Raw genomic sequence first — 21,456 nt, 5'->3', positions numbered from 1 at the left:
TTTGGTTTTATTTCATGAATTATGCATGGAAATGAACCTTAAATTGATTATTTTAATATTCTGTTTATTTTGTTTGTTTGTTGGGGGTCAATAACAAAATAAAGACGATTGAAAATCAAAATCATGCTAATGTGTTTAATTGTTTAAATGCTGTAGCTGTGTAGCTCTTGGTGAATATAGTGCAACACGTACTGATTATGAAATGGATGACCAGAAATTGACACTTGGATCTGGTGGAGGAAATAAACTGTGATTGACGTAGACAAGGATGATTCGCACATTGACAGTGTCAACCGTAAATTTTAATACTCTTAATGCGCTCGTCAAGTTGAACCATAGTGAGCTTTTAACTTCTGGTCGGACCGTCGGAGGACAGACTACAAATTAAGTGTGTATGGATAGGGCTCTGGAAGGGCCAGGATCATCCTTGGCACGCACAAGTAGCCACCCATTTGATTAACACAGAGCATGTCGCCTCGACAAGGATGCGGCAGAGGACGGCACTCATCCACATCTAGGATGGAGGGAGTTAGTTTTTGTCACTCCCATGGGACAGTATGAATGAGTGAATTAATGAATCCATCCATTAAAGAATCTCAAATAATTTATGAAAGAACAGCTTCTGTTACCTGCTGACCATGTCCAGACTGGATAGAAAGCAGAGAAAATACCAGACCTGCCAACATGCTGGAAAGAGGACATTTCAAGTGTTTCAAGTGTAAAAACGTCTGGGTTTCCGAGGCTACTGCTGGGACAACCTCAATGAAAAAAAAGATAGGCTAGCTTTTATTTTGAAGTCCACCAACCGGAAGTCACATTATTATGTAGGCATGAACTGACGATCGTGTTCAAATCATTTGAGTTGACGGAATACTAGTGTGGCACAATTGGCTTAGAATAAAGAGTATTATGGAGTTCCAATGCTGCGAATGGGCAGTCTCCTCTCCTGTATCAGATTCAGAAAGAATGATCTTCAATGTTCTTCTCGACAAGAGTGAGCAAACGGATGAGAATGCAGCAGAAAGAATCTTGCTATTTTCATCAGCGACTCTGCGGGATTAGCTGCAGTGGAAGAAGAACCCACTAGATCCAGTATGCAGGGTGCTCAGACCCTCGCTCCCCGCGTCAGGTGTATGCGCCTGCAGTGATTCAGGTCGCCCCTATGGATCGCTTCAATGGATGTCTTCAAACCTGCTTTGGACGATAGCGTGAGTCCCAAGGCTTGTATTCCTTCATCAGATGACACCGACGAAGCAGATGTTTTTCGCTGGCCAACACCGGAGCACGCCGGCGGCATCAACACCGCACCGGCTGCGGCACCAGCAAGCCCCGGTGGTTTGTGGACGGCGGTGTTCGACTATGAGGCGCTTGCGGACGACGAGCTCAGTCTGCAGCAGGGGGACCTGGTGGAGGTCCTGTCTAAAGATTCCCTGGTGTCGGGAGATGAGGGATGGTGGACTGGTATGATAGCGGACCGCGTGGGCATTTTCCCCTGTAATTATGTCAGTATTGGAAATGGCATTTCGGAGAAAATACGGGACACTTCAGAGCAGCAGTACCCCGACTACTCAGTCCCCAATCTGCACTGTGAGTATCCCATATTGTGCTTCATACATACTGAGAAAATGAAATTACTTTTAATGTTAAGTTCCAGTACATCTAGGCCTACATCCTTAATTGCTTTTGGTCTAAGAAACCCACATCGAGAGTGAGACTGCTATGTCATGTTGGTACTAGGCGCATTGCACTTCTGTAGGCCTGTAAATACCAAAGCATCCTCAGTGAGAGCCATCCTCAGCACCATTATTCATCATATTGCATGCCTGTCAAACAAGGCAGTCGGCCGTGCTCCATCAATACACCCCGCCTTGCTGCTCGAATTTCATTGCACATTGTGCGTCGCATCCTCAGCAAGCCAGAGCAGCCCGGCGCTACGTCACTGCCTGCCATACAGGCATACACATCCCTTCCCATATCTTCATTAGATACTGTGTGATTGAGCCTTTGTCATCATGCTCTACTCACTGAAGCAATGGCATCAATTATCTTGCGTTTACTTTTGGGTACAGATACTGGTGATGCTCCACAGCTACTGGAGTTGCAGGAGGGCAATTATGGGTTAAATTATCGAATTGTGTCTCTGGGAAAAAAATAGCTTATGCTGTTAAATGCCAAGCCAAGGCCCTGGGCTGAGCTATAGATCAAGTAGACATAAGCAAAATCTGCTACATTGTGCTGCACTGGAGCTACATGCGAAAGCACTCTCCTTCTGATTGGCTGTGGAAATGCCTTTGAGCATACAGATACAGTCTTGTATCTATTGCCCATCTCCTGGTTATTGGTCCATGTAATATTTAATTTGACCAATGCATTTTAACCCTGATATCAGATGATGCATGTGAGCTACATAGATTTGCTACTTTTGATAATTATTTACAAACAAAAAGAGAGGAAAATAGTGCTTAAGTGGTTAAGGCTGCATTCCTTATGACTGGGGTGAGATCCCTTGTTTGGGTGTGTTGTATTACTTCCACAGTCTTTGTTGTCTGAACATTATTTCTATTGCTCATGCACGGAGGCAGCTGACCTACTTTCACATACCATACCACCTGAAATATTTATCAAGGTCAGTCTGCTTATATAGGGCCTGGTAGGAAATAATACACAACATTAATATACTATACAGATAGTATAGTAGGATACCGGTAGGTATACTATTGTAAAGTTCTTTCCTAGTTCACTCCAAAGGACAAGGACACAACTCAGTTTCCCAAATCAATCCACTTTTATTTATCCAACTCTTTTATGCTGTTTGTTTCATTGGTGATTTGGTTGGCTTCTTGAATCAGGTTGTAAACCTTCAAACAGATCAACGGATAATCTTTAAACCATTAGCTTTCTTCAACAATTGTTTTTAAGCAGTACAGTATTTTAAACAAACACATGTCTTAAACAATTAAATGTATTCTAAGCAATTCAATGTCTAATTTAAATTACTTTTAAACACCAATTTATCAATATATTGTTAAAGTTAAAGTAACAATTTTAAATTAAACACTTGCAAATTAGCCATTTAAATGGAATAGATAAATGTTTCTAATTACACTTAAAGTTAATATTTTAGACAAATAAACATTAAGTTAACATTTTAAATTCACCATTTAAACCCTTTTAAATGGTATAAACATATTTTCAAAACAATAAGTTCTCTTTTTAAACATGGTTGATTTTAAACATTAAATATATATTTTAAATAATCAAACGTCTTTTAAACAAAGTGTTTTCACACAATGAATGCCAAAATGTAATGCCTTAAATTAACTTATAAAGTCGACATTTTAACACAGTCTTAAATTAACTCATGAAGTCGACATTTTAACCCAAATTATTAAAGTCATTTTCAATTAAACATTTCTGAATTGTAAACTTTAATAAATGATTCAAGTTAAGTAAACATTTAGTATTTTAAATTGAATAAGTGAAGAAAAAATAGCTGAACTTTAAGCTTGTAGATCAGCTCTAATTGAACAAGGCACCACTACTGAGTTTTGACCGCACAACTATACCTACTATACAGACACAGAGCTTCCGGCAAGCAACAAGTCGGCAATATGCTCACGCATAACAATAACTTTGGACTCATGCACTGACGATAAATATCTATCAAGCAACATGTCTCTCATTTTGACTATCTTGAACATCCATCAGCTGGTTGAAACCCGAAACTGAATTTTGCCCTGCAGGATCAATAAAGGTCTACATTTCCTGTGTCTCCTCTCACCCTCAGTGCTGGAGATCAACTTCTCAGAGCTCACCCTGGAGGAGATGATTGGCGTTGGTGGTTTCGGCAAGGTGTACCGCGCTCTGTGGCGCGGCGCGGACGTTGCCGTGAAAGCGGCACGCCGGGACCCCGATGAGGACGCGGGACAGACCCTGGAGAGCGTTCGCCAGGAGGCCAAGCTGTTCGCCATGCTCCACCACCCCAACATCATGGCCCTGCTGGGCGTCTGCCTGCAGGAGCCCAACCTGTGTCTGGTCATGGAGTTGGCCAGGGGCGGCCCCCTCAACAGGGCCCTCTCTGGGAAGCGCATCCCACCATGCACACTGGTGGACTGGGCTGTGCAGATAGCGCGTGCCATGTTCTACCTCCACAGCGAGGCCATTGTTCCCATCATTCACAGGGACCTCAAGTCCAGCAACAGTAAGTCATCTGTGTAGTGTATGCCGATGTATAGTGGAATGCTCTGCTGGTGGCGATGGCCTAAATGCAAAGTCATTGTAGTTTTTGTGATTAAAATAACAAGATTTAGAATCAAAACAACATGACCTGCAACAACATGCATAAGCCTGAGCTAAAAAGACAAAATAATGCTCCATGAGTTTTGTAAAGGCAGCAGGATGGCCTTGTGGACAGTGAGGCAGTTGCAAAGGGGTGTAAAGGAGAAAAGGGCACTTTGCATGCATGTATGTTTGTGGGTCTGTTTTAATCTAGCATTTTACTCTGGGTCCCCTAAATCCCAAGCCTATTACCAAGGATTTGTCCAGTTATCTGCCCCAGGATTCCTATTGGACGCTCAACAAACATGTGCAAAGAGCTTCTTGTTTGCCACTGGTCTATCCTCCAGTGATTAGCAGAGGCCTTTGAGTACCATTGACTGCTTCTGATTGTTAAAGCCAATCTAACTAGTTCACATCCTTGGCACAGTGGCCCTTTTATTTTATTTTTGTATTAATAATGATGTTAATTGGTAGTCGAGTACAAAAATCAGTGTCATTCACATCGACACAACTACAGTGGCCCTTTTAAAATAATATTAAACTAGAACTGCACTCCCGAGTGCATACTTGCTTGTTGCACACTAGTAGGCCATAAATGGCCAACTAGTGCGCAAGCAGAGTGCGCAAGTACTTTCGACCGCTACAAACTGTCAACCAATTGCATATACATATACTATGTATATGTATGTATGTAATTTGTCCGTCCCAGCCAAACACTTTTTATGCGTGTGCACCGTCCCAGCAAATTGTGCCTGATACGGCAGTGGTGCCAGATTACATACATGTATACACAGGAGCATTACCTTTAATCCTCCCAACACTAAAACATATCGTCATTACGTCACCATCGAAAACCAATTACACTCTGGCATTGGGTCCTGGTAATTTGTAAGTTGATTAGCGGTATACTGTGGTTACTTTGCGCCAAAAACCGTCCCAGCCAACCCGCCATTTTTGATGCGTATGCAAATAAAACGGCAAATTTGTGCCTGATTTGCTGGGACCAGATTACATACATGACCATATTTCTTATGTCATCATTGAGAGCTAGTCATACATATACACACCATGTACTCTGGTCCCAGCAAATCAGGCACAATTTGCTATTTTATTTTACAGATTATATATATAGTATAATGTATGACTAGCTCTCAATGATTTCGTAAGAAATATGATCATGTATGTAATCTGGTCCCAGCAAATCAGGCACAAATTTGCTGTTTTATTTGCATACGCATCAAAAGTGGCGGGTTGGCTGAGACGGTGCATACGGACCGGGCAAAAATATGACTTGCACGCTCTGCTTGCGCAAGTAATAAATGTAAAAGACAATGTAGCTCTCAAACCCACAATATACAAACTCTTTATATCCACTCAAAATCCATCAAAATGAATGGATGGATCCAGTGGTGTCTAATATTAGCTTCACACATGCAGACACACAGATACACAAAACACAATCTCTGCCAATCGGCCTGGCAGTGATCATTAGACCGTAAAACATTAAGTGATATATAGAAACCATGTCTCTTAACATTAACATTTTGAATATAGATAAAGGTTTTGCTTTAATGCAGGATATTACTTGTGTTTTTGTTGATAATCATATTAACTAATGTATCAGTGTAATTGAACTTTAAAGAGGGTGTACGTGATCCATCTCTGCAGCTCTTTAGTAAACAGAAAACACATTTTTAGGTTTGGATACCAATTTTATCCAATCCAAAGAGAGAGCCCCAAAATATTTCACTTGTTACCCGACCTGAAGATTTATTTTTTGAAAGCTAGAGAGACAGGGAAACTGACTGAACAAACACTATAGCAGTAGTTTTCTAGATCAGGCCCACTTGAAAATCTCAAAAGCATTTGCAGAAATGCAGCCCACCCATAATCATATGAACACAGTGGACAGTGTGAATAGAGCAAGTTTGTTTTGATGATCGATCGTATTGATCATTCAAATGCAATTTTGATAAACAATGTTTCGGATTGGACCAATGGAACCCACATAGTACACTTGTTTACAGTGTATACTTCATTGACTGGAGTCCCACCCTAGAGCTCTATTCTTGGCCTAGTTTTTTTCCCCCCTCCACGACAGAATTCTTTGCTGAAAATAGCCGATCTACAAGGTCACTGTGTTGTTACTTGTTACAGTGTTACACAATGCCTTGTAAGCTTGTACATGTGATATTTACGCTGAATGTTCGCCAAATTATGACATAATTGTCATAATCCCCAGAATAGCGATGCAGGACACCGCCACACCATCAACAACTCCAGAATCGGCCTACACGTATGTCATCTGCGGCCGAGTCTGCCTCTCGCATATTGGTCTACCCAGCCACAGCAGAAGCTGTGCCAGGATATCTATGGTCTTCCGAGACTGTACTGTCGATGAGTCATGGCACATTTTGGGGACCCACTTGCGATGCCAGTCCACAGGTTGGGATTGGGAATCGAATCGCTATTTAATTATTACTTGAACCAAAAAATATCACTTACGCTCCCTTTAAATAGAGTTATAGTATTGTCTCTCTTCCATTCAAGTCTCTTTGGTTTATTTACCACGTTATCAGCTTGCTCTGTGTTGCCACCAGGGTTATTGTGCTGCCAAGTCATTGCTTTGGTCTTGATCACTGTGTTAAGGTTCGGGTACACTTCTCAACACTGGTCGGGTTGTGGTTTGGGTGAATTAGGCTCTCTCCTGCTGTCTATTTCTCTCCCTCCCTCTCTCTCTGTTGCGTTGACAACTCTATAGCAAATGTCCAGGCCATAATGTGGACATATGTGCCCAGACAGCCCCACAGACACCACCCATCCACCACAACTTGAACTTTTGATAGTAAATTTTGAACACGCCACACACGCAGGACTGCAGTATTTACTTGTGCAAGCAGAGCGCGCAAGTACTAGTTTCGCCCGGGACTCGTATGCACCGTCCCAGCCGTCCCGCCAATTGTGATGCGTATGCACCGTCCCAGCAAATGAAGTAATGACTAATTGTGCCTGATACGGCAGTGGTGCCAGATTACATACATAGGAGCATTACCTTTAATCCTCCCAACACTAAAACATATCATCGTCATTACGTCACCATCGGAAACCAATTACACTCTTGCATTAAGTCTTAATCCACATCTTTATTACGTAATCATTGAGAGCTAGTTATACATATACTATGTATATGTATAAAACCACAGTATACCGCTAATCAATTTACAAATTACATAATATACATATACATAGTATATGTATAATACTATAACTAGCTCTCAATGATGACGTAATAAAGATGTGGATTAAAGGACCCAATGCCAGAGTGTAATTGGTTTTCGATGGTGACGTAATGACGATATGTTTTAGTGTTGGGAGGATTAAAGGTAATGTTCCTATGTATACATGTATGTAATCTGGCACCACTGCCGTATCAGGTACAAGTAGTCATTACTGAGATTTGACAGTTTGCTCTGCTGCGCACTAGTAGCCTACTAGTGTGCAACAAGCAAGTATGCACTCGACAGAGTGCAGTTCTAGTTGTATCTAGAGTCTGTTACACTTTACTAATCCATGTGACAGAGGTGTGGCTATTATTCCATAATCCATACGCTGTAGCCTACTTGTCTTGTGCATACCTGAAACTATGGTACAACATCTAATCAACACCTGTGGCTAGAACGTGAGTACTGATTTCAGTACTCTAAGTACCAATCAGTGCCAATCAGTACAGACTAAACGTCTGCTCTCACTGGCTTCAGTAGCTGTCTGTAAAAATCTGTATTTTAGCAACATGCATCAAATCCTTGGAAACATCATGTACATGTACTTCTGCTGACGGGGGAAATGTGGTGGAGAGCTGAGTTGGGTTGTTTTTTTAGATTACATGTGGGTAAAACAAGCTTATGAGGCAAACTATTAATCTTCACAGTGACAAGTCACTGAACTCAAGAACAGAGTTTTGTGTTACAAAAAACAAAAACAAATCTCCTTTCCGTTCATTCTCTTCCGTTCATCTAATCCTTTCTGTAATTAATCACTGAAAACTTCTCATCAATTAATTTGTTTATATCTTGAGAGGGCAATACTCTTGGGTAATGAATTAACCGTGACCCACCCACCACCATACCTAACATCTGCCATTTGGTGGATGCTTTTATATTTTGTGCATGCAATTGTAGCATGGGTGGCCCCAGGGGAGGGATGGCAATTGGCAACCCCTAACCATGGACAGTTTTTTTGTGCCATGCTTTCCTTGCAGCACATGTTGGGATTTAGTTTCTTTGGAACAGTAACAGCAGAGCCACATGAGCAGCAGATGAAGGGTCCCTTGATGTGCACCACAGCTTGTAGACACACCCTCCCTACTGAGTATAGCCACAGCAGATGGCCTGGCATTGTACAGCTGAATGGGGGATGTGGTGTTGGGTGGAGAGAGCAGGTTTTTCTCTTGTACATGGAGATTGAGGTGTTTTCTACTGCCTACTCCTGTATGCCGTTCTTTGCACTGTTGGCATTGATCAAGTCCTGTATTTTTCATCTGTGCTCTTTTCTGTGTCCTAATAGCTCACTATTTGTTTCTTCTCGTTTATTTTCTTTATCTCTTCTTATCTCTCCTATCCTTCCAATCCTTTCATCATGGCCTCCCACCAACCACACCCTGTTTTGTTCATTTCCCATGTTGTACTATCTTTGCATTCCCACATACATTGTTTTTACCTTCATGGTCGGACCCTGCCTGCTGTACGACTCCCAACATTTCAATCCTTGGTTCTTATCACCCTCCACCCCCCATCCTCCAAACTGAACACAATCATCATACCTCCACCACCTCCTCCTCCGTCATCTCCTCTCCTCCCTCTCTTGGATGCTTTGTATACCACCAGTACTGATCCTTGAGAGGGTTGAGATGGACGACCTTAGTAACAAGACTCTGAAGATCACAGACTTTGGCCTGGCGCGGGAGTGGCACCGTACCACCAAGATGAGCGCCGCAGGCACCTACGCCTGGATGGCTCCCGAGGTCATCCGATCATCCACCTTCTCCAAGGGTAGCGACGTATGGAGGTGGGCAGAAGGGGGACCGATCAGATGCAGCTTCAAACGGCATCTATTGAGATGGACTGTTTGTGAAAATACAATAAACATCCAGAGAATTGTTTGTGTTGCATTGGTGTAGTAGAAGAACATGTTGATAGCTACAGTAACTGTACAGCACTTCACTTTGTATATTTAAGACTCAAGTGCCTGTGTAGCAGAGTATCAATGCCTGAAGACCAGAAATCTAATATCTCCCTTGGCTATAAAATTCCTCTTTTGATGATTGGTAGATATTTCTGCGGGATGGTGAATGTTGGAGAGTGGCTCTGCCTGAAGCCCAGTATCTCCTTTGGCATGGAGGAAGTGCCCTCTGGATGAGTGGTAGATGTTTGGTTTCCCACGCGCAATAACCGGGTTCTAATCCACGTGGTTGCACCTGTGTGCCCTGCATATTGAGCTGCATTGTTAAGAGCCAAGCTCAGTCCAAAGGGAGAGTTAAGGGAAATGGTATTAACAGGCCAGCTTAGTTATTTCTGACTGTTGTGGGGTGTCCCGCTCTACAATGGGATTAAAGGGACCCGTGATAGGTTGAAAGTCAAGGAGGCAGTGTGCAGTACAGCAATAGTGATAGATTTTCTATTATTATACAAAAACCTGACTTGTTCACAGATCGTATAAACTTCCCTATAATGTTAAGTCTAAATGGCATTGAATGTTATTCAAACAAGGGATATTATGGACATGATGATCAGTCACCCAGTATCTTATTCAGTACAGTATGTCTATATTCCCCTGCATACAGTCTTTACCCATTTCTACTGATTTGTGCCATAATTACGCATAAGTAGACATCGTGTGGTCTGGGCATTACCTACATTTGTGGTGGCACAGTATATTCGACCTAGGTTGCATCCACTAGCATGCTATACTGAGGTCATTTTCTCAGCTCAACAATCCTCTCTGTTTGAAGCTGGTGTTTTGCTAGGTGGAATCCAAAAGCCATGGCATTCATTTATTTAGTTTGAACCTTTATTCATCTGGGTGAGAATTATATTTCAGGAACACCCTGCTATGCTTGATGTCCATATCGCTGCTGTCGGGCAGAAACCTTGTATGTCCAAAACTGTTACTTTTCAGGAAATGGAAAACAGTAGCCCCGTTTGGAACCTCACCCTACGCTCTTAGCTCAGAGAAGAGGTTCCGTAGAGGTATCCCTGCATCTGTAGACAGGGATTGAGCCGTCCAAAAACTGGCGAAAACCCTTTTTGCAGGTATTACTGACGAGCTACAGATGATCTACTTAGGACAGGTAAGTCACATTTTTAGACTGGGGTGAAACAACCGCTTAAATAGCTTATGAAGTTAGACAGTAATATGTTTTTGTCAGAAGTTGCAGCCGGAGAGGCAGCATTAGCGCCTCCCCTGGTCGAATGTTGAATGAATGTCAGTTGAAAAATGTAATGCGGTTGTTTCACCCCAGTCTAAAACTTGTACTTGCCTGTCCTAAATTTATCATCTGTAGCTTCTCAGAAATGCCTTTACTTTTTGGAAACGATACTGTGAAAAGGATGTAAGCCACTGTTTTTGGACGGCTCAACCCCCTTTCTACCGGTGCAGGGATACCTCTATATGGAACCTCTACTCTGAGCTAAGAGTGTAGGCTAGGGAAACAGAAGCTGTGTATCCAATGTAGTTACTATTTACTCACCAGCTCTTGTTAATACTTTTCATTGGTTAAATATTTATACATTTCACAGACAGATTGAACCACTTTAAAGCTGTGTGTCCATATTTTGGGCATGTCAATATAGGTGAAAATCTTTAAATTTGTCACACAACACATCACATTTTATGCTACTTTTGCATGACACTGTGATACAACAAAGGAATTACAATAATTACCGTAATGAAAAACAAAACATAAAATAGGTCATCTGGAGATTCAAGGTTTCTGCCCGATAGCGATGATATAGTTGCACACAAGTGTTTGAAATCATGCAATCAACAACCTAGAAGTTCAGCCCTGGGTGTGAAATGGGTGTACTGATGTACTAGCTAGTAGCTACGCATTTAGTTGTTGTATTGTAATGTCTACAAAAATCATATTTTTCAATATTCACAATATCTTTTGTCACTCTTCTGCTGTTTTTCTTTTAATATGATCAATCAAGCTATGGTGTTCTCCTGTGGGAGTTACTAACGGGAGAGGTGCCTTTCCGTGGTATTGATGGTCTAGCAGTGGCTTATGGAGTAGCTATGAACAAGCTGGCTTTGCCTATCCCCTCAACCTGCCCAGAGCCCTTTGCACGTCTTATGGAGGGTAAGAAGGAAACTTTAACCTTTGGACATTTATTACACATTCCTTTCTGCATGCTCACACTGTCCTGATCTAAGACTGTAGGCTATCTGAGATTTGATTTGTTGGAGCTTTCTCTTTTTGGAGATCTCATCTATTTTAAAAGCCCATCCACTGTCGGCAAACCACTTTTAAAGCTACAGTACTGTATGCTTCAACAACATCCTAAGTGATGAGCTGCAGGCTTAGAGATGCTATTGATGTTTTAGAAGTGTAAAGTATAGTAAGCTTTTTTTTAAAATTGCATCACAATAGACTACACAGACTTATCTTTTCACTGTGTAAAACACTTTGGAAGGCCACATGGACTTTGATTTAAATCTGTACCACACAGACTGCTGGAGCCCAGACCCTCATTCCCGGCCTCTTTTCACAAGTATTCTGGACCAGCTCACGGCTATTGAGGAGTCGGGCTTCTTTGAGATGCCAGCAGACTCCTTCCACTCTCTACAGGACGACTGGAAAATAGAGATACAGGAAATGTTTGATCAGCTAAGGACCAAGGAAAAGGTGGGGGTTGCTTGCTTTCTCAATTAACTGATTTATTGCTAATTGGCAATGCTAATTATCTCTGCCTGGCCGGATGCCCGAAGGCCAGAGATAGTTTTCACCCCTGTCCATCTGCATGTGTCTCTGACACAGCTGGACTGATCAGCGTGCACACACACTTAGTAGAACAAGAAAGAACCATTTTTTCTTCTCCCAAATTTGCCTCATGGTGGCGATTTGACTGTAGGTCGTACAGTTAATAAAATTGCAATTGCATTTCTGCTTGACAAGATTTTCTGGAGCTGGAGTCCTGAGAGCGTATGGACAATGTCTCCCACCCTCTCCATGATGAACCTAGTCTCTAGAGACAGACTGTTGACTCAGGGTGCTGTCTTTCCTTTTTTCGCCAATGGGTTCCCAGATTGTGATGAACCAGACTCATTATACCAAAATGCACCTCTGAGAGGCACAGGAGGGAATTTAATTGATTGGATTGTCATAGAATATTATATTAGGCTTACAGCCACTTTGACGTGTTGTTTTAATTGCTGATTTCATCTTATGTTCTAGTATTTATTGCATTGGATATGGTTTGCTGGTTAGGAGCTGCGGTCATGGGAGGAGGAGTTGAGCCGAGCGGCTTTGGAGCAGAAGTGTCAGGAGGAGGCCCTGAGGAGACGAGAGCAAGAGCTGGCCGAGCGTGAGATCCACATCCTAGAGAGAGAGCTCAACATCATCATCCACCAGCTGTACCAGGAGAAGCCCCGAGTGGAGAGCAGGCAGGGCAAGTTCAGACGCAGCCGCCTCAAACTCAAGGACGGAAACAGGATCAGCCTGCCCTCAGGTACTGGTGGCCTTGCCGTATCACTGATGCTTGAATTGCTTGATTTATCCCTGCCATTTTAAAACTGCTGAATTGCACTTGGACATATTGACCTTCGCATCATTGTGGTTATAATTGAGGGGCGCTAGATAGCGTCTGGCTAGCTAGTGCTAGCTAGTCTGGCTTTCAGACATGACGTCATGTGGCAGCCAAGTCTATGGACTTTTAATGTTTGCGTTAAGCAAACATGACATCATGTAGCAGCCACACTGGGCAGTGGATGCACCTCACTTCGAACAAGTGTGATTTTATTATTAGGCTACTACTATCATCCCCTACTCGGGGACCAGTTGGAAACGATGTAAATCAGGACTGATTCAAGTGGAATACCTCTTGTGCCAGCTCTCAGATTACTCGATGTACCCGTTGTTAGAATACCCAGTGCGGTATCCCCAGTCACTGGCCTGCAATAAACCGGTGGGTAACCAGTACTATATGACAGATTAACTAAATGATCCCTGATGTCATCAGAAACTGTTGACATCGTGTTGAGGTGTTGACATCGTGTTGATGATGTATTGTACATATGTGAATAGAGTTTGATGTACACTTATATTGGAAAAATGACACCTGTGTGAATTGAGGGGCACTCTTATCATACATCATCATGTAGGCAAATACTGATTTGCTCAGACGTAAATTCTCCATTCATTGTCATTTGTCAATGAGAATTTAATGTAGGACTAAAATAGACGATTTGCTCAGACACATGTGACGTAAATTCTCCAGTCATTGTCAATGGGAATTTAATGTTTGTGTAAGACGAAAATCTACACTAATAGCCCCTCAACAAGCACACAAACCTCGGCCAATCCATTGGGTTGTCCAATCAAGTCACCCGAAGCCTACACTCCCCCCCACAAACACACTGATATTCGGTGCCTACTCCACAGAATGGACCACAGACAAGGACCTCTGACCTTTAGATTTCCCAATGATCTCACAATTATATGATCTATGATTGTATAGATAGGATTGATAAAGTATATCATCCACACTATCAACTCCTGGGATTTTGTAGCCTGGTTAACTGGACCCAGCTAATGCATGGTTGGCTGTGGGAGTATAGCGCTGACAGACAACCCCTTCAGCCAATCAGCGTAATAAAAAAGTGACATCGTCTCCAGTCTAACCAGCTATTTTAATCGCTCATTTGTTAATTGCATGGTCTTCTTTCTCTCAAGTTTGGTCATCAGTGTTTCTATGGCTTATTGGGCATATTGCATATAGCTTTTTCTTTGTTGCTTATGAATTGACCCCATCGTATCGCTGCTTGCAGCTATATTTATTATTATTGCGCTATTATTGAATGCTAACAACATTCCTGGTCCTGTCTCAGACTTTCAGCACAAAATCACAGTCCAGGCTTCCCCATCACATGACCGGCGTAGGAGTTTGCTTGGTAGCAGTTCCAGCCCACCAAACAGTCCTGCAATGCTACCCCGGCTGAGAGCCATCCAGCGTGAGTAACATTTCATGATAAAATCAAATCATAACACAATATTGAATTGACTAAATTGCATCAAAAGTATCTTCACTGTCTTCACTGGATTTTAGAATAGAATCCATTAGTGCAGTCAGTGCCAATTCGACTTCACACACTCAATACAACCCCTCAAGTGTCAGTGAAGTCGATTAGTTGAACACGAGATATGCAAAGAACAGACACCAGAACAGAGACCTTGACTTCTTTGCAGACAGTATAAAATACTGTAGATTTGTGCAAGGGACAACCACCTCTTCTTGAACACCAGTTGGTCGTATTGGGCTATTGAGGTGATTAACTGAATTGATCAAATACAGCCATCATTGTTTGATGTCCATCCTGGACATCTTCCAATGCCCACTTGTGGCAAGTGTGAAGTCGATCAGATGAGTGGTTCACGCAACGTCACGGCATACGCATGCCCATACCGAGCAGGCTAGTTCTGCAGAAACCCTGATCCGATCGACTTCACACTCTGCACTGCACTGCCTAAGCTCCTCAACAGCACTAGCGCCAAGTGTTGATCAGATGAGCGATTCTTGTGAAGAACCGACAGACATACAGTACTTACATACAGTACATACATACTACATACAGAGATTCATCGATTTTAGAGTTAGATTTCCTAGTACTTAGAATGGATATATACACTTTACAGGACAATACTCAATGCTCTGGTTTATCTTGCAGCGATTGGTGGGTAATACCTACTCTGGGTATCATCCTGATAAGTTAACAGATCCATTCTAATACCGACCAAGGAATTTAGATTTTTTTCATTCATTATTACTTGCGCAAGCAGAGCGCACAAGTACTGTGTTCGGCTGAATGAAAAGTGGTATGCATGGTATGCGTGGTTGGTTACAATTGGCTGTTGATGGTGACGTAATTAAGATATGTTTCAATGTTGGGTGGCTAAAAGGTAACGGATGTTTGTATAGATGTTTGTATGTATGTCGGTAAGAATGGTGGTCCCTTATTGGCTGTTGACGGTGACGTAACTAAGGTACGCTTCAAGGTAGGTATATATTTTATAGAGGGCCTGATCGTAAGTTCGTAGAGGTGGCAGTACTTGCGTGCTCTGCTTGCGCACAAGTAGGATGCATGGCCTACTTGTGTACAACGCGCAGGTGCATTTCTAGTTTATAACTACAATACTTTAATGTTTGACTTTTGATTTAATTCATCTCCTGAATTAAATCCTCTTAAAACCAAACCTGTTGTTGTGTAGTCACCCCAGGGGAGGGATGTACTGCCTGGGGTCGGAACACTGGCTTCCTGCAGGATGAAGATGAAGGAGAGAGGAAAGGGTCCAGAAAGAAGGGCCGGGGAGCACGGGGGTCGGGGCCATACAGGGAACACAGTGCTGATGCCTGGTAAGAACCTCAACTGTAGTGCTTCATGGGTGAATATTGTGGTTGGAATCAGTTTTCGTTTGATTCAAGTCAACTGCTGTTCAATTGCTATTCAATTGCTATTACTAGTGTTTATTCTTATTTACTTTTTTGGGATTCTTTTTCTTGGTAAATATAGTTTGAAAATATTATCTATGGAAGAAGATTCATAGTATTTGACTTCAACTGAGCAAAAATCAACCAACATTTCTTGAGTCAAGAACACTATGTAAATTACTGTATGTAAATTGAGAAAAGGAGAGTAATAACAATCAGCCCTTTATTGGCCATGCAGTGCTACTGGTGTTACAAGACAATGCTTCTGATTGTTTCTTTTAATCATCCGTCAGTGTCAAGCCCCCTCACGAGGGCAGCAGGCAGCGGTCTTGTAGTGCTCCTAACCTGCGGAGGTCACCCAGACACAGTCCAGCCGTACCCGGAGTGCCAAGTCTTGTGGAAATGGGTGAGGAAGTGTGGTGCATCACTAATTGTGTTTCCAACAACCTGTTTTTGTTAGTTTTTTGTGCACTATGGATTTTGTGCATAAATCTCTATCACTATTGATTTTGCCCAGTTTTTAGCTTAATTTTTAAGGGGCGCTAGCCCCTCCTATAATCAGCTATTAGTGTAATTAAAGCCTCGCTCTTATAATAATGGTTTCTGTCCTCAATTTGTTTTGTGTTCCATATAAAGTCAGACTCGATTACCTGTATTTTGCTGGATTTATTTTCAGTCAAGAACCAATGGTAACTGCTTGAAAACAAGCACTGTGTGTGGCCGTGTGGCTATCGCTGCGCCCAGTGTGGTTCACGTTATCCCTGCATTATAAGTAGCATTAAGCTTGGGTGCTCAGGTGGGCAAAATACGACAGAACTGATACTGTACCGGTGAGTCTGGGCCAATTCAAGCATGTGTGCAGCATGTCTGCAACTGTCTGCAACTTCATGATTAAATATGAACAGGCCTAGTACTATTACCAGACAGAAAGAAACATTTCACAGCCTCTGCACAACTAGAGGACTTGCAGCCCAATGGCCTACCACTACCACACAGTCTGTGTAGTGTAACATGTTTTTGAATAAAAGAACGTCTAGTAGTCCAATAAAATGCCTCTCACCTAACTGGCAAAATAGTGCTACCTACTGCTTATTTCATGAACTACGTATGTCCCAATAATCACATAATGTGGACGGAAACGTGCATAGTTTTTTCCGGCTTTCAGAAAATTTGCTTCATAATACATTTGAATGGAAACCCAGTCTGGTGTATCTTCTCCAAATTCCATTTAATTTCCAGGGTTGGGTTGTTGAGCTTGCATGTTCAATACAATACCTGCCCACAGTTTTCTCCTGATCTTGAAAGAGGCAAGAGCATCAGTCACATTCACATTTAAATGAGTATGCCTAAAATACATGTGTATTTTTAATCCTTAGTTCTCCTTTTTTATACAGTATTGTATTATGATAATGTTATGAACCGTATACAACACGTTTGCCCAGAGCGTACTCAGCAGTGAGTGAACTGACTCGCACATATTATAACATGTGCAATGTAATTATTCTGTGAAACCTCTTCTTTTCAGAGAATGAGGACTGCTGCGTCACTGCTGACCCAGGGGCCTCTCCTGCCCAATCCTACCTCTGCATCCCCTTCCACAGAGAGGCCCATCTCCCTGATAGTGAGGGAGGGGAGTACTGCCCCAGTGCCCAGGTTCCGGAAACACCCCCGAGTAGGAAGAGCCCAGGTTCAGCGCGGCGCTCTGAGCTTGTCCTGCTGGGCTGTGGGGCTCTGCTTGCGGCTGTCGGACTGGGCTTCAACCTGTTATCACTGACCCAGCCTGAGGAGAACATTAAACCACGATGGGAGGGCTTCTTCCACAGAACAGGGGGCCAGAGACGGAGTACCAGCCCTCCGACACGGAAGCTGTTCAGACGGGAGAGCCCCTCGAAACCGTCGCTGCCTGAGCGTGTGCCTCCGTCTTTTACGCTGCTGTCTCTATCGTCCGTGTCTGACTGTAATTCGACCCGCTCGCTCTTGCGCTCTGACAGCGAGGAGTTGCTGGTCTGTCGTCCCTCATCACCCCAGGCTCGGCATTCTGTGCTGCCTCCCATCTCCCATCTCCCGCCCTCGCAGCTCCCTACTGTCAACCCACTGGTCAACATTCACCTTGAGAGTTTCAAACGTAACCCCCGCCAGTCTCTCACCCCAACCCACATACCCTGCCCTCCGAGTTCCTCACGTAGCTTACGTCGGACCCCCTCAGATGGAGCCATCAAGAAGAGCTGCCTGCCAAATAATCTCGAACCATTACCAGAAAAGACAACATTAGAGAACACAGGTAGAGTTCCATTGAGAGTCTGTATAGATGCATGTTTGATTAAGCCTGGTTTCATAGCTCCAAACTAGGGCAGTTGCAAGAGGTGGTTCTCTGTGTAATGCCAAACAGAATGAGGGATGAGATGACACATCATGCATGTATACAGTAGGTTCCATGCAATCATAAACATTGTGCACATAGTTCCATGATCAGTTATTCAGAAAGCTTGTGGATTCAATTCATATTCTGTCATCACTAAAATCCAAATAATAAAAGATAATAGATATACAGTATATCCGAAATATGCTAATATCTATTATCTTTTCATTCATCCGTTTTGACTAGATTTCTGGATTGTCTATGATGTTGATGGAGCAATTCACGAGTCAAGAACCACACCTTTTGAGAAAGGTTGTTAAGGAAGGGGTGTAGGTTCTGGGAGGGTTGCTGACCAAGGAGTCTTTGTGGATGGTGACCCCCCAGCAGGAACCTGAGAAGTGGGAGAGAGTTAGAGAGAGAGGGAGATAGAGAAGAGCAGGGAAAAGAGCAAATATGGAGGCAAATGGGGTGGAGGAGGAATGTGAAAAGCATAGAGCATTCTGGGTGGTTTGGGCAGGGTTTAAGTGGTGCACATGATTTGTGTGTAGGGTGGAGACAAGGTGTGGTTCTACGCCTCCTGAACGAACATCTGTTGTCCCAACTCCATTTATCATTGGCTGTTATTCTCTGCTTCCCCCAACAGGTGGTTTCAGGGTTTTAAAGGATGACTGTTCAGGGTTACCCCGGTTGCCTGACCCCAATCTGGTGTTTCCTCCTACTCCGCGCCGTCGATGTGCCCCAGAGCGCCCTAAAACCCTGGACTTCGTGGCCCGGCCACGGCCCTCTCCCCGGGCTCGTTGTGTGGACATGTTTTGGTCCAGAGGGAATGGACAGAGTCTGGGGAACGGAGAGTCTCCTGCCAACACCTCCAGCACAGAGACCCCTCCCACTGTGGAGTTTGGCAGGGATGCGGCGGTGCCGCCCACTCCAATGGAGGCCCCAACACCCTCCCCACGCAAGGTCAACAACCTGCTAGACCGGCAGGATGAAGGACAGTGCCGAGATGGCACAGTGCCACTCTGCAGACCAGAGGTCAAGTTTCCCAAAGACTCACCTTACCGCTATAGACCAGGATTCTGGTCCTAACCCCTGGATTCTGCTCCTGGATTATTCTGGATTCCTGGATTCTGCTGTTCACAGGGGGTCCTATGAACAGCCCTCCTACCTGTTATCCATTAGGACAACATGAGGTGGAGAGTGTTTCCCTTAATGAGGCTTTGGATTCAGATTGTTTGCAGATAATTCACATTTTGTTCTGTCATTAAATAAGTAGAAGTACTGGATTATTTGATACCAATATTAATGGAGTACAACATTTGGATATATCTGCTGATTTTCTGCTATAATGTCCGTATGTTTGTGTCTGTAGTTCATATATCTCGAGAACCGTCTGACTGAACAACTTATATGTTGGACTCATATCTGGACATCCAGTTGTACAGAACCACCAACCTGACCGATATGGACATGCTCGTACATCGGACTGATCAACTTCAAGGTAAGGACCTGAGGGTGTGATGCTCCAAGTGGGAAGTCGGTCAAAACAGTGGATCTCCCCAAAGTATTTATAGAATTGCAATATATGGAGTACGCTGATGTCATAGACTGGCCTAGACTCCATATTTGGGCACGCCTGACACAGAACTCCATATATGGGCATAAAAGGGACACAGACTTGTATAGCCAGACAACTATTCCACAGTCCGAATGCTATATAGAGTCTGGAACTACAACTCCAATGCGAGAATTGAAGCTGTCATCTGTTTGTCATTTCCGTTCACGAAAATATATTTACACTTTATTTTTGAATTTTCATTTATTTTCTTTGATTATTTTTATTTATATATTAGGACAAATTTGAGTGACTGTTAAGACGAACCGGAAGCGGGGAGGTTCCGTCACATCCGATTTATCACTTTTCAGAGCTTATGTGCGTGCTCCAGAGTCCAGACTGTATGTAGTCCAGGGGCTGAGCCAGATTTTGGTACCACCTAAAGTGACCATACATTTTTTGTATTGTATTCCTAATTTCCTACATATCTCTAGTTTATATTTTGGTATGATAACTCTTCAAATTCAGTAGCTTCATGCCAGTTATTGCCAGTTATATATGACCACACCATAGACAACCTGTATAAGGCAAGAAATTACACAATTAATTATGCTTTAAGTAGCATGTGTCGTGTCAAACTAGCTTCTTTTTTTCTTTTCTTTTTACTGATTTGGAAGAGTTATACCAAAGTATAAACTAGAGATATTAGGAATACAAAAATATAAAAATTACAGTCACCTTAAGTGGTACCAATTCATAAAGATATCAGTGTTGGCTCCTGCACTAAGTATTGAAAATTGTCAGAAGCAACTGTCTGGCTCGCAAGCAGTGGCGGAAAGTTCTTATAACGGCAGGGGGTTCATGCAGCCAAATTTCAGTGGACAGTGGGTGCATATACTGCATATTGATATATTTTGCCAAAATGCCAGTGGGTTCAGTCGCGCCTTTGCCAAAGTGCCAGGGGGTTCAGTCGCGCCTCTGAACCCACGGAGTTTCCGCCACTGCTCGCAAGACTACAGACAGACGGATACAGAAATCTCCATACATGGGCATAAAAAGGACAGACAGATGGATATAATGGTATTCTGACATTGGGTACAATGGTGGGGCATGCATTAGGGGCATGCATTAGTTTCAAGTTGCATTGTTCCCTAGTAGACACCAGTCTAGTTCTTAGAATAATGTGTAAAAGGTTTTGCAATGATCCCTCAAATGTGGTGATACCAAACACTTGTGAAAAAGATAAAACGACAGCATAGGAACTTAATAATATTAAACACAAAAGGTAGAATAATTTTTACCCCAAGCATCAGCATTTTGTTCTGTAAAAAAACACCTTTCTCTTTCATTTTAATCTCAAGTTCAAGATTGTGCATTTTATCAAGTGCACTTTTGGAAAAGCGCCATGAATGTAAAGCTGAAGATTTGTCCATTATTGTTTACAATTATTTAAACACTTTCTATGATTATTCATAAACATTCTGCAAAAAACAATAGAAAACCCCCATAAAAAGGGGAAAAATATAACTTTTCTGTTACTTGAATTCATTTGTAAGTGCTGAAAT

General features: G+C 42.8%; 1 protein-coding gene across 1 annotated transcript; it reads left to right on the top strand.

Moving 5' to 3' along the window:
- Positions 1 to 1,175: 1,175 nt before the first annotated feature.
- Positions 1,176 to 19,425, top strand: map3k9 (mitogen-activated protein kinase kinase kinase 9; the record flags this gene model as incomplete). The annotated part of the gene is made up of 11 exons (XM_080784612.1): positions 1,176 to 1,587; positions 3,788 to 4,201; positions 9,162 to 9,342; positions 11,487 to 11,635; positions 12,006 to 12,181; positions 12,764 to 13,004; positions 14,383 to 14,505; positions 15,761 to 15,905; positions 16,274 to 16,386; positions 17,506 to 18,261; positions 18,983 to 19,425. 11 exons carry the CDS (start codon positions 1,176 to 1,178, stop codon positions 19,423 to 19,425), a joined length of 3,153 nt encoding a protein of 1,050 aa, XP_080640738.1.
- Positions 19,426 to 21,456: the final 2,031 nt, after the last annotated feature.

This window comes from Protomyctophum bolini (genome assembly GCF_963924005.1).
Source record: "Protomyctophum bolini genome assembly, chromosome: 15".
NCBI lineage: Eukaryota > Metazoa > Chordata > Actinopteri > Myctophiformes > Myctophidae > Protomyctophum > Protomyctophum bolini.
The sequence above is the reverse complement of the archived record's forward strand: the minus strand, read 5'-3'. Positions and strand labels throughout refer to the sequence as shown.